Source organism: Loxodonta africana, chromosome 2, assembly GCF_030014295.1.
Source record: "Loxodonta africana isolate mLoxAfr1 chromosome 2, mLoxAfr1.hap2, whole genome shotgun sequence".
Lineage (NCBI taxonomy): Eukaryota > Metazoa > Chordata > Mammalia > Proboscidea > Elephantidae > Loxodonta > Loxodonta africana.
The window spans coordinates 127,450,707-127,464,040 of record NC_087343.1 but is presented as its reverse complement, the minus strand read 5'-3'; the positions used below and the strand labels follow the sequence as shown (position 1 = coordinate 127,464,040).

General features: G+C 36.8%; 1 protein-coding gene across 1 annotated transcript in view; it reads left to right on the top strand.

The window, feature by feature from the left end:
* Nucleotides 1-12,784, top strand: part of MINAR2 (membrane integral NOTCH2 associated receptor 2) — a 29,506-nt gene extending 16,722 nt beyond the window's left edge. The window contains exons 2-3 of the mRNA XM_010593681.3: nt 5,538-5,765; nt 12,317-12,784. Of these exons, the coding sequence (XP_010591983.1) occupies nt 5,538-5,765; nt 12,317-12,496 (408 nt within the window). The 3' untranslated portion in view covers nt 12,497-12,784. The remainder of the gene's footprint in view (nt 1-5,537; nt 5,766-12,316) is intronic.
* The last annotated feature ends 550 nt before the right edge of the window (nt 12,785-13,334 follow it).

The following is a 13,334-nucleotide window of genomic DNA, read 5'->3' as shown; positions in this document are numbered from 1 at the left end:
CTAGTCGGATAGATTAAATTATATTGTGGAAACAAATATACCCAAATTTTTAGTGACTTAAATTTATTTCTAATTTACACAAGGGCTGATATTGGCTGTATAGATGTTCTAGGAGGCTTGCTTCTAAGTGGAATCCAGGCTCTTTCCTTCTTGAGGCTATACTATACCAGAATATTTGGTAGGCCTGCAGATAGGAAAGGGAGAGAGTAAGTCAAGGATCTTGCCAAGGGTTTTACAGGCGAAGCCTGAATTTCATTAGCCATATGTCTCAATTTATTTGCTATGTACCATGAAAAATAAATGGATTTCTTGAGCATTTATAGCCAGAAAATCAGTCACCCAGTCTCAGGCACGGGCTATCATCTTGTTTGTTAAATATGTATTTCTCCCTGGTTGTGCAGTGATGAAGAGCTACAGTGGCTTACAAAAAGGTTGGCCATTCAAATCCACCAGCTAATCCTTGGAAACCCTTTGGAGGTAGTTCTACTCTGTCCTATAGAGTCATTTTGAGTCAGAATCGACTGGACAGCAACAAGTTTTTATCATCTTCCCACACCTAGACCATACTCACCCTCTCCCCAGAGGAAAGAACCCAAAGGTCAAACTGTCACTACAAGTAGCAGTTTCCCTTTCTCCCTTTACCATCCTACAAACTTCATTAGACTAGGAATAGAAATATTGCAGTAAAATCTTCATTCTGAATGAGAAAAATGAGAGACACAGCCGTCATTAATCAAAGGAATTTTAAGACACCACTGGGAATACTTTGTGGGTCTCCTTTCTTTAAGGTTAGACCCTGGTTCTGCTTTTTAGCAGGACCTCCTGATGCACGGCTTTCCACGATCCCTGGACCCACCCTCTAGGGAGCACCTCTTTGCTCATTATTCTGCAGTGGGCCATATCTGAAGTGAGCTCTCCTTGAAGGCTGTATAACCACCAATGCTGACCTCCTACTTCTGGCTCTTTGGAAGCTGAGGGTTTTGTTTTTGTTCTTTTTGTGTTGTTTTACTTTTTAAATTTTCAGTCAAAAGCTTTCTAAGCCTAGGCTTATGGTTTCTTTGGTAATACATTTCTCACAAAGCTAAGTAGGCTATTTGTTAATGTTATATTTAATTTCAGTCAGTTCCGTATGTGAATAAAGACACCTAAAGTTCTTTTGAAAACATTTTCAAATCTGCTTTACTGGTTTTCTTTTCTGCCCTCATTTCTCTATTCTTTGGTCCAGTGAAACAACACACTTAACATGATCTTTACCTTGAGACACTTTACTCAGTTGAGAAATTTTTCTGGACTTTTTGCTTAATGCTTTAAAAAAAAAATTTTTTTTTTTTTTAATTTTACCTCTTAGTACTTGGGGTCTAGAAACAGTCAGATTTCCAATACTGCCAGTGCTCAAATTTCTAGACTCTCTCTCTTTCATTTCTGCTTGCAAATTGCCTGCTTCTTTTTCTGATCTCATCTCTTTCTTGTAATACACTGATTCTCTTATGCTTGAAATATCATTGCATATCTTGATTATTTTTAAATATCTCTCTTAGAGCTAAAGGTGATCTATCTTCCAAATTACCACAGGTGAGTTTATCAAATGTTTTGCCACTGGCTAAGATGAATAACCATTGTTCTCGTTTCTGATACTACCTTTATCATCTTCTACTTCTTGGCTGCTAAGCCAAAGCCACATCTTACAGGAATTTCAATATCTCACTTTCTGTACTATGTAGGGTAGGCTAGACTACACTGTGATAACAAATGAACCAAAAAATAATAAAAGCAAACAAAAAGCTTGCTAATGAAAAGTCTGAGGAAGGACAAATGACTTTTTGAAGGAGCTTTTTTCCAAACAGTGACTCAACCCCTTCATCTTGTAACTCTGTTGCCTTATAACTCTTGCTTGCAGCTTCAAAGAGAAGAAAGTGAGGAAAATTAAGCAAAGAATCTTCTGGAAGATTTTAGGAGCCAGGCTTTGAAGTGATCTCTGTTACTTTTGTCCATACCACATCGGCCAGAAAACATCTGGCTCCAATCCAACTACAAACTGGGAAATATTGTAATCCTATGTGTTCAGGAAGGGGAAACAAATATGGTGAGAGTTTAGCTAATTGCCACAATACCCAGCTCTCATTTATTTACTATTTGCCTGGCGTAATTTTTACATCTTTCATATTCATCCTTTCTGAGTTTGAGTCCTTATATTTTAGGTAGTTCTCTTATAAATATTCTATAATTGAATTTTATTTAAAAATCTGATCTGACCATCTCTGTCAGTTAACTGGAGGGTTTAGTCCACTTTCATTTAGTGTGATTATTTCTAATATTTTTCTTTCTGTTTTCCTGAGTTTCCCTCTATATCTATTTGTCTTGTTTTTCTTATTTTATTAAATATTTATTAACTTAATTTTTTTCTACTGCTCTATGAGTCGGAATCACTATGAGTCGGAATCGACTCAACAGCAGTGGGTTTTTTTTTCTTTTATGAATTTAGAAGTTATACATTCTATTTCTAAGAAGTCCTGGTGGTGTAAACAGTTAAGACCTCAGCTGCTAATCAAAAGGTTGGAGGTTCAAATCCACCCAACGACTCCACAGGAGAAAGACCTAGTGATCTGCTCTTGTAAAGATTACAGTTAAAAAAAAAAAAAAAACCTGGGGCAGTTCTACTCTCACATGGGGTCATTATAACCTATAATAGACTTAATATCACTCAACAATAACAACATTCTACTTTTATATTTTTAGAAATACTTCTACCTTCTAACTGGAATGATTTCTTAAAATACCCTAATAAAGAAGATCTATGCTAAATTTATTATATTCCAGTGTTTTAGTTCTCTTTTATTTTAAAACTCACAAATTGGTAATTACATTTATTGCTGTTTTACCATAAAATCAATGCTTGCTTAAATTTACATATATATATTTATCAATTCATTTTTGCTCAGTGTTCATTCTTTAATCTTAATCTTTCCCTCTGGGCTCAAATTTCTTCTTCTTAAAGAAGAAGAAGGTTCTTTCATTAGTGATCTATTAATTGTATACTCTCAGTTTTTGTTTGTCTGAATATGTCTTTTATTTCGCTCTCTTTATTGGCTTATAGTTTACTGTACGTAAAAGTTATAAACTGAAGTACTTAGACATAAGTAAACATTACAAAATAATGTTTATTTATGCCTATACGGAAAACTCTACTTGAGATTTGCAGTGTTACTTTCCTTAAATAAATGTTTTCAAATGCAAACTATTTTAGATTACTAAACAACTAAAATGCTGGCAGTGTTTTCTATAACTGCAGTTGCATTTTGCTCTGGTAAGTGTATTGTTGAGAATGTGGAGCAGAACGTTGGAATAATACATGCTTTCTTTTTCTTAAAGCTATTTGAACAAATTTATTAAAAAACAAATGAACTTCACCCATTATGAAGTATCTTTGATCCTGTCATCAAATTCTCAATAAAATTATTCTATTAATTTTCCCTTTATATGTCTTTCAGGCATAAAATTGACACACAGAGCAGAAATAAAGAGCATAATGTTGTAGGGTAAACCTCAAAATTTTTAATAATGAGGGCTAGAAATTAAGGCTTGAACGGTCTTTTAGAATATAACCCAGTGCCGTCGGACTGTGATTATTGATTAGTTTTTCTAAGTATTTATACACTGTAGGAGAATGTATTTTTCTTTTGACTCTCAAACTGTATTTTCCTCATTTGTAGAGTTTCTTATTTAAGAAACTCAGTGAATAGGCTAGCATCCAAGGAACCTGACAAATGCAATTTATCAATGTCAAAAGAATTATCCCTCTCCAAAGATGATCAAACATGTCTAGCCTTGAAGAAAAAAAAAATTGAGTCAGAATTATGTGAAGCTCAAACAGTCTAAATTTCATAGCAAATTATTTTTTGCTCAATTCAGAAACATTGTTTATGAGGCTATCCATCTTTCAGACAAATGCTAAGTCAAAAAGATTTATTATTTCATTGAGAACTTCAGTAGTATAGAATATAAATTGATCTTGAGCATATCAACAACCTATTAAAGTCAGAAGATTCTCCAAGCTGATCTCTAAGTATATGAAAAATGCATGGATTAAGAAAGTTGGTGAAACTCAGGGCCAAAGAGAGAGCAAGCTATTTTATCTAGATGATTTCTTTTTAAAAATTTTTTTTTCTGCCTACCTGCTATTTGAAATGGAAAATATATGTAACATTAGTTTACAACATTAGCTTATACAAACATATATTAATGTGCTGCTGACAAAAAAAAAAAAAAGGTTGGCAGTTTGAATCTACCAGCCACTCCTTGGAAACCCAATAGGTCAGTTCTACTCTGTCCTATAGGGTTGCTATGAGTCAGAATCAACTCGATGGCAATGCGTTTGGTTTTTGGGTCTATCTCAATAGATGCTGAGGTCATGAGTGCATTGATGATCACACATATGACTCAGAAGGACATTCTTTGTTTAGAAAGGGTGAAACTTGTGTAGCATATTTACTTAAAAGTTGCTGTAAACTAATGAAATCTATCACCATTTTTAAGGGTTAAACCTAAATTATCTAACAATTAACTCATGTGAAATTCCTCTCCCATGACGCCCTATGATAAGTGAGATATTACTTTATTAGCTTTTTTTCTTTTCAATTTGTATCTAAGCAACGAATAAATTTTAATTTTAAAATTTTCTACCTTCATGATAGTTTTTAGTCACAAGTTAAAAAAAAATGTAAAAATTGAAGGTCAAGCCAAACACAAAGAAGTATACACTGTATGGTTTTTATTATATAAAACACAAAATAAGTCACAGCTACCTTATGCTGTTAGAATATCGGATACTATCCTTAGGTAGGTGGAGAGATTATGACCAGAAGGAGGCATGAGGGTATTCGTAACATTCTTTCTGTGGTCTGGGTGCTGAATCTTGGGTTTATTTGGTTTGTGAAAAGTCACTGAGCTATGATATGTGCACTCTTCTCTAAGTATGTTATACTTCAATTAAAAAAGTCTTAAAAATATGAAAGCCAACATTAGAGCCCTCTAGTAGCCACCTGGTCTGTAGGCAAATACATGAGTGCAATTAGATTAGCCTGGTCCTCAAAGCTGTCGAAAACAAGAGTCCTCAGAGACTATTTATGAAAGTTCAGTTATCTTCTGAAACAGCCAAGGCCTGCCTATACAATGTCTTTTAATTTTGAGTTTGCTGAGTTAATACAGTAACGTTAAATGTTATTTTTATCAGCTGTGGGATGCACAAGTAGAAGGGCTTTATTCAGAATTCTTTGTGAACTTAAAAATGGTGTTCTTTCTTAGTAGTTACAAAATAGCATTTTAATAAATGATTACTAAATCTGAGCAAGATCACACACAAAGAAAGAACTCAATTAATGGGAGCACTCATGATCAAACTAGATCCTAGAATCTTTTCCCCATTCCTTGTCCTAATCTGTTGGATCTCCAGGAAAGTCAGCTAATTTTCAGGTACAGTTATCTGTCTACCAGAGAAGTTCCATTTCTAAGAGAAGTCTCTTCTGCATGTCTCTTCATAGAGAGAGAAGAAGAATATTGCTGTGCAACGAGTTAGGGGATCCTCTGAGGAGGACCCTGTGACTGCTGATATTGCCCCACCATCCCTGTCATCAGTTCTGAAGAATAACCCACTATATGGTGACATAAGTTTGGAGGAAGCTATGGAAGATAGAAAAAAGAATCCTTCATGGACCATTGAGGATTATGACAGGCGTTCCCTACACACCAACCTCTCGGGCCACCTAAAGGTATTCAAGCCTAAGAATTACCTCCTTGAATCCATGAGGTAGATCAGTTGACTCTAAAAGAAAGGTTGTTAGGGTGACACTTCACTGTATAAACCAGGAACTCTTCTCCAGGCACAGAATCTCCAGATTTCAGATCATTTTGGCCCTTGGCTTCCCTGTCTCCCTCCTGGTCAGTATATTTGTTTATTTATGTTTTGAGTTTTACAATGTAAGAGTCTACTGGCATCTGGTATGGTATAAAGTGGAAGAAATGACGTACATGGCACAGAAAAAAGATTTTCAAAGAGGATAAAATTTTCATGAAAATGAATTTCAAGATTACTTTTTTCCCAGTTTTATAACCATTGATATACATGAATAATTCAGAGCCCATTCTCTATTCAACAATCACTGAAAAATATTTATTGAATGCTCTGTCTTAGGCACTGTATAAGTCAGTTCTCATCAAACATTTTATTTCAAGTCCACTCAGTGATTTAAGAGTGCACATTTACATTTTGGTCATTTTCCTGTGTCTCAGTAACAAAACAAAAACATTTCAACATAGGAAAAGTATGCAATGAACTCATTCACCCAGCTTAAACCCAACTTAAGTTCTTTTTTCTCTCACCGTCCCTCCCCGACCCCGCCCCACCATGTTCTTCCAGCACATAGAAGATCTAGAAATACCTGATCAGCAGAGAAGGAAACCCTCAGTTTTCTGACTGGATTCCTACCCAGCCTTGGCTTGCCTCTGCCTGCACCAAGGCTAGAAATGCCTGACATTACCCAATTATAAAAACGTATACCTGTTCTAAACCCCATGCCTTAAGCATCTAAGGGTTTTTTTTTTTTTTTTGAAGGGACAGCAGCATGCTCCCCTAAAATCCTACAAGTATTTTTTAGGCTCCCAAATACGCATTCCTTGAAATAGTTTGTTGTCTAGAATCCCTGAATTTTCTTAATATCCTAGTAGATTTAATGCATCTTCTCCTTCCTGTAGTCTCTCTTCTAGGGAAGTTTCCAAAACAGATGCTCCCCCAAGGGAACAATAATCCTGAGATTTTTTAGCAGGGTTCTTAGAATCAGGACTTCTGTTAAGTGACCTTCTATTATTACCAAAAAAGAAAAAAAAGTATCAATTTATTACACAAACTTTTTTTTTTTCCTTTTGGTTTAATTGTTTATTGTTATATTGTACTTTAGATGAAGGTTTGCAGAATAAACTAGCTTCTCATTAAACAATTAGTACATATATTGCTTTGTAACATTGGTTACCATCCCCATGACTTGTCAACACTCTCCTGTCTTGACCTTAAATTCCCTATTACCAGTTTTCCTGTCCCCTCCTGCCTTCTCATCCTTGCCCCTGGGCTGGTGTGCCCCTTTAATCTCTCTCTCTCCTTTTTCTTTTTTTTTATGGGCCTGTCTAATCTTTGTCTGAAGGGTGAACCTCAGGAGTGATTTCATTACTGAGCTATATAAAAGGGTGCCTGAGGGCCATACTCTTGTGGTTTCTCCAGTCTCTGTCAGATCAGTAAGCCTGGTCATTTTTTCTGAGTTAAAATTTTGTTCTACATTTTTCTCCAGTTCTGTCTGGAACCCTCTATTGTGTTCCCTGCCAGAGCAGTCAGTGGTAGCCAGGCACCATCTAGTTGTGCTGCACTCAGTCTGGTGGAGGCTGAGTCTGGTGGAGGCTAAGCCTGATAGAGGTTTTATAAACTATGTAATGCCAGTTGAGCTAGATGTTCTCCAAGACCATGGTCCCCACAGCCCTCAGCCCAGTAATTCTGTCCCTCAGGGAGTTTGGCTGTGTCTATGGAGCTACCATGACCTTGCCTTGGGCAAGTTGTGCTGGCTTCCCCAGTATTGTGTATAGTCTTACCCTTCACCAAAGTTATCACTTATCTATTGTCTATTTAGTGTTTTTCCATCCCCATCTCTTCCCTCCCTTGTAACCATCAAAGATTGTTTCTTTTCATGTGTAAATCTTTTCATGAATTTTTATAGTAGTGGTCTCATACAATATTTGTCCTTCTGTGATTGACTTATTTCAGTAAGCATAATGCCCTCCAGATTCATCCATGTCATGAGATGCTTCGCAGATTCATCATTGTTCTTCATCATTGGGTAGTACTCCATTGTGTGTATGTACCATAGTTAGTTTATCCATTCATCTGTTGATGGGCATCTAGGTTGTTTCCATCTTTTTGCTATTGTGAACAATGCTGCAATGAACATGGGTGGGCATATGTCTATTCATGAGATGGCTGTTATTTCTCTAGGATACATTGCTAGGAGTGGAATTACTGGATCATATGATATTTCTATTTCTAGCTTTCTAAGGAAGTGCCATATCATTTTCCAAAATGGCTGTATGATTTTGCACTCCCATCAGCAGTGCATAAGAGTTCTGATCCCCCCGCAGTCTCTCCAACATGTTATTTCCTGTTTTTTTGATTGCACCAGTAATGCCGGGGTGAGATGTTGTCTCTTTGAGGTTTTGATTTGCATTTCTCTAATGGCTAGTGATCAGGAGCATTTTCCTTATGTGTCTGTTAGCCACTTGAATACCTTCTTTGGTGAAGTGTCTTCATTTCCTTTGCCCATTTTTAATTGGATTATTTGTCTTTTTGTTGTAGAGGTGTTGAATTTTCCTATAGATTTTAGAGGTTACAACTTGGTGGATTTGTCATAGCCAAAAATTTTTTCCTTGTCTGTAGGTTTTCTTTTTACTCTTTTGGTGAAGTCTTTTGATGAGCATAAATGTTTAATTTTTAGAAGATCTCAGTTATCTAGCTTATCTTCTGGAGTTTGTGTGTTGTTAGTTATGGTCTGTAACCTGTTAATGTCATATATTAGGGCCTTTAGCGTGGATCCTATTTTTTCTTCTATGATCTTTATATTTTTGGTTTTATATTTAGGTCTTTGATCCATTTTGAATTAGTTTTTGTGTATGGTGTGAGGTATGGGCCTGTTTCATTTTTTTGCAGATGGACATCCAGTTTTGCCATCACTATTTATCAAAAAGACTGTCTTTTCCCATATGAAGGACTTTGGGCCCTTGCTAAACATCAGGTGACGGTAGGTGGATGGATTTACACATGGGTTCTCAATTCTGTTCCATTGGTCAGTGTACCTGTCATTGTACCAGTACCAGACTGTTTTCACTATCATAGTTGTATAGTAGGTTCTGAGGTCAGGTAACGGGAGTCCGTCTACTTTATTCTTCTTCTTCAATAGTGCTTTACTTATCTGGGGCCTCTTCCCTTTCCATATAAAGTGAATGATTAGTTTTTTCCTCTCTTAAAAGAATGTTGCTGGTATTTGGATTGGGATTGCATTGTATTTGTAGATTGCTTTGGTAGAATTGACATTTTCACAATGTTGGGTCTACCTATTCATGAGCATGGTGTGTTTTTCCATTTATGTAGATCTCTTTTGGTTTCTTGCAGTAGTGTTTTGTAGTTTTCTTTGTATAGGTCCTTTACATCCCTGGTTAGATTTACTCCTAAGTATTTTTTTTAGGGGCTGTTATAAATGGTATTGTTTTGCCGATTTCCTTTTTGTCCTTCTCTTTGTTAGTATATAGGAATCCAACTGATTTTCATATGTTTATCTTGTATCCTGCTACTTTGCTGAATCTTTCTATTAGTGCCAGTAGTTTTCTCTGTTGCACAAACATTTTTTTTGACCATATCCTAGCTCCTCTTTTTTTCCTTTTCTATTCACATACATGAAAATGGAATTTTAGGGATGAATGTTACTGTTAAAAACCAAACCCACTGCCGTCAAGTCGATTCTGACTCATAGCGACCCTATAGAACAGGGTAGAACTGCCCTATAGAGTTTCCAAGGAGCATCTGGTGGATTTGAACTGCTGACCTCTTTATTAGTAGCCGTAGCACTTAACCACTACGCTACCAGTGTTTCCGAATATTATTGTGACTGCCCTCAAAAGTTCATCCAACTGAACAAATAAACAATGAGAGCTTGGCTGCTAACCAAAAGGTTGGCAGTTTGGCTCCACCAGCAGCTCCTTGGAAACCCTATGGGGCAGTTCTACTCTGTCCTATAGGGTTGCTATGAGTCAGACTTGACTCGACAGCAACCAGTATAGCACAAGATAGAGGAAGGTGATTCTAATATAATGTGCTATAGAGATTCAGAAGGAGAAAAAAACACATCTAATTAAAAAACACTTCATGAAAAAGTTAGTTTATGCTGGGTTCAAAGGATGTGTAGAACTGCAAAGATAGAGACAGTTTGCGGGAGTGAGAAGGCTCCTCTGTCAGAAGGGATAACAAGAGCAAAAGTACAAATACAGAAAGTGAAAGAACAAGTAGTCAAGTTTTGCTAGAGCTACAGTTTGAACAATAGAATAATAGGAAAATAAGACTAAAAATAAAAAAAAACTGCTAAAAGAAAACGTTTGAATTTTATACTATGAAAATCAAACATCACTGGCAATGAGAAATAATACATGTGTATATATATATAAGTTTGACAAGAACAAGAGTTATGTTTAGGAAGATTGAACAAGTACCAATATGGTGGACACATTGTTTAGCTAAAACCAGGACCTACTCCCACCCTGCTCAGTCCTCTACATGACTACCCACTCCTTTAAAATCATGAGTTTATAAGACCTCATGATGCCATTCTACAGCCCTGACTTGTTTGAGGGAAGATTCCAGAAGCCATGATTTCTTTTTCATTAGAATTTCTTCCCCTACCTCATTTATTAAACTTCTTTCACTAACATCCTTATCTATATCTCATAATTAGCAGATAGAGCCCCTAACTTATTTTCTAAAACCTTGAAACTTCCAGGTGTCTCTCGCTACTCCCATCTTTCAAAGGCTTAGGTGGAGAAGTTAATTCTATGAAAATTTTTTCCCGACTTTCCAACACCAAAATTCAAATTACTTAGAGTTTATAAAGCAGAGAGGAGAAAAGAAGTGGCATATGTAATTACCAAGACAAGCTATACGCAGAATGTTTAAGACAGCCTCCATTATGGAAGCTCTTACTAGAGAATAGAAGCATAATCAGGGAAAGGACAGGCCTCTGATTAGAACACAAACAAAATAGGGGATAAGAGTGAGGTAGAGGAGAATTTTTAAATCATCTATCCTTCAGTAGAGGTCACCGAAATTTTATCCTAATATTTTAACTTTCTATGACTAGGAAGCTCAAACTAATACATAAGTAATGGAAGAACTCTATTATCATCACCCGAATCTACCCCATCTCCCTGCATAAATGCACACTCCTCCTCTAGTAGTGCATCCTTCAGTGTGAAAATAGTTCACTGATTCCTGACGGCTGGCCAGGGAAATTGGCTATACCACACCTCAAACCTGACTTTAAGTCCACTGAGACTGGAGAAGCAGGCAGGGGGTGAGAACCTTGGCTGTAAACCATTGCAATAATCCAGGTGAGAAACAACGAGGCCTGATTTGGGTTTCTGAACGCAGAGAAATTCAAGATGCATCATGAATTGTTTGTGCCTATTAGATGCCAGACATAGGCATCGAGCTATTTAAAAAGAGATAAGAGAAGAAATGTGAAAAAAAAAAAAAAAAAAAAGTGTGGACAGTAGAGTTTGCAGGCTGGACATATGAGATCAGGCTGACAATTCTGTGGGACTGAACCGATGATGGGGCTGGTGAAAGAATTAGAGACACGGGGAGTAGAAGCTGATGTGGGGAAGGATATGTTGGGTCTTTTCTTTAGGAGGTCAAATAGTGCCAAGGTTTCTGGGCACTGACCCCTGACACACTGCAGCCCTCTTCAAGGGTGACCACAGGCTAAGGATCCCAGAAGTGACTCTTGACTCTTAGTCTTATTCCTCCTTCCATGAATGTCAGCTTCTGGACTTACCGAAAAACTCAGCAAACATGCCTATCCTTACCATGCAGACAAAATCAAGTTGCTAAAGCTCACCCAAAGCAAAGAATTTTAATGTTTTATCAGTTCATTCACCTGATTGACATGCACTATTTATGAGATGCAAGAGACACTAACTTGGCTTAAACATTACTGAAACACTGTTGTGTTTCTGACTCTCCAATGTGAGCAGTTAAACAAATCCTGCAAATCTCTAATAAATTCTCATGAACATGTTCGGATTGAAGCTGTGGGATTTCTGGTCAGGCTGAGGCTTTGGCTGCAGGTTTGTGCTATTCAGGGAAGCCTAGACTCTTATTCAAGCCATGACACTTTAACCTTATGCCAGTTAAAAAAAAAAAAAAACCAACGAGACACAAAACAGTTGCTGTGGAGCCAACCCTACCTCATGTCAGAGTAGAACTGTGCTCCAGAGGGTTTTCAGTGGCTGATTTTTCCAGAAGTAGATCACCAGGGCTTTCTTCCAAGGCATCTCTGGGTGGACTTGAACCTCCGTCCTTTCAGTTAGCAGCCAAAAGTGTTAACTGCATCACCCAAGAACTTCAAACCTTACCTAGAAAGTATAAATATGGACCATCAGTACCTCTGGACGGTGTATTGTTCTGCAATCTTAATTAATCTGATTGATTGATTGTCTTTTCTATTTAATTTCCTTTTAGGAAAATCCTAATGACCTACGATTTTGGTTGGGAGACATGTACACGCCAGGGTTTGACACCTTATTGAAAAAGGAAGAGAAACAAGAGAAGCAATCAAAATACTGCCGTGTAGGTCTCATTTTGCTCCTTGCGGCCTGCATCTTGGTTTCCATAGTGACTATTAGTGCTTTTTTCATCTAAGAAAATTGCCACAGCCACCTTAAATTTCTTAAAATCTTTCTAAATAAGCATTTGCAGAAAACTTCGTTCATGCAGTGTACATTGTACTGTTGTTTGTGCAAATGATTGTAATTGTCCCATAGGGTGCTAAATTTTCCTGAGATATGCTAGCTTTCTCTGCTTCATTTTATGAAAACTCTTTAAGAATTCTATCCCCAGCTTTGTCCTTTGGAAGCAGGAATTCAGGGGAACACAACCACAGAAAAGTCGCTATATATGGCCAAAGAGAAACATTTTGATAAGAACAGAACAGCTTCAACAATTGTTAGTAGCTTTGCTTTAATATTCAAACTACATTCACTGTGTTTTTAAAACACTGTTATCTCCCTGCTACCCTATTCACCTGTAATCATTAGGAAGGTTGAGCAGATCACCTTTTGGCCAACTGCCAGATTTATAGGATAAAAGTTATTGGTCATATCTTATCCCAGCATTACTGGCACAAATCAATAAAACAGGAAATAACAAATGTTGGAGAGGCTGTGGGGAGATTGGAACTCTTAGTGCACTACTGGTGGGAATGCAAAGTGATACAACCATTTTGGAAACTGATATGGCATTTCCTTTGAAAGCTAGAAATAGAAATACCATATGATACAGCAATCCCACTCCTAGGAATATATCCTGGACAAATAAGAGTTGTCACATGAATAAACACATGTACATCCCTGTTCATTGAAGCATTGTTCACAATAGCAAAAAGATGGAAACAATCTAGATGCCCATTAACAGATGAATGGATAAATTGTGGTACATACACACAATAGAATATTATGCAATGATAAAGAACTATGATGAA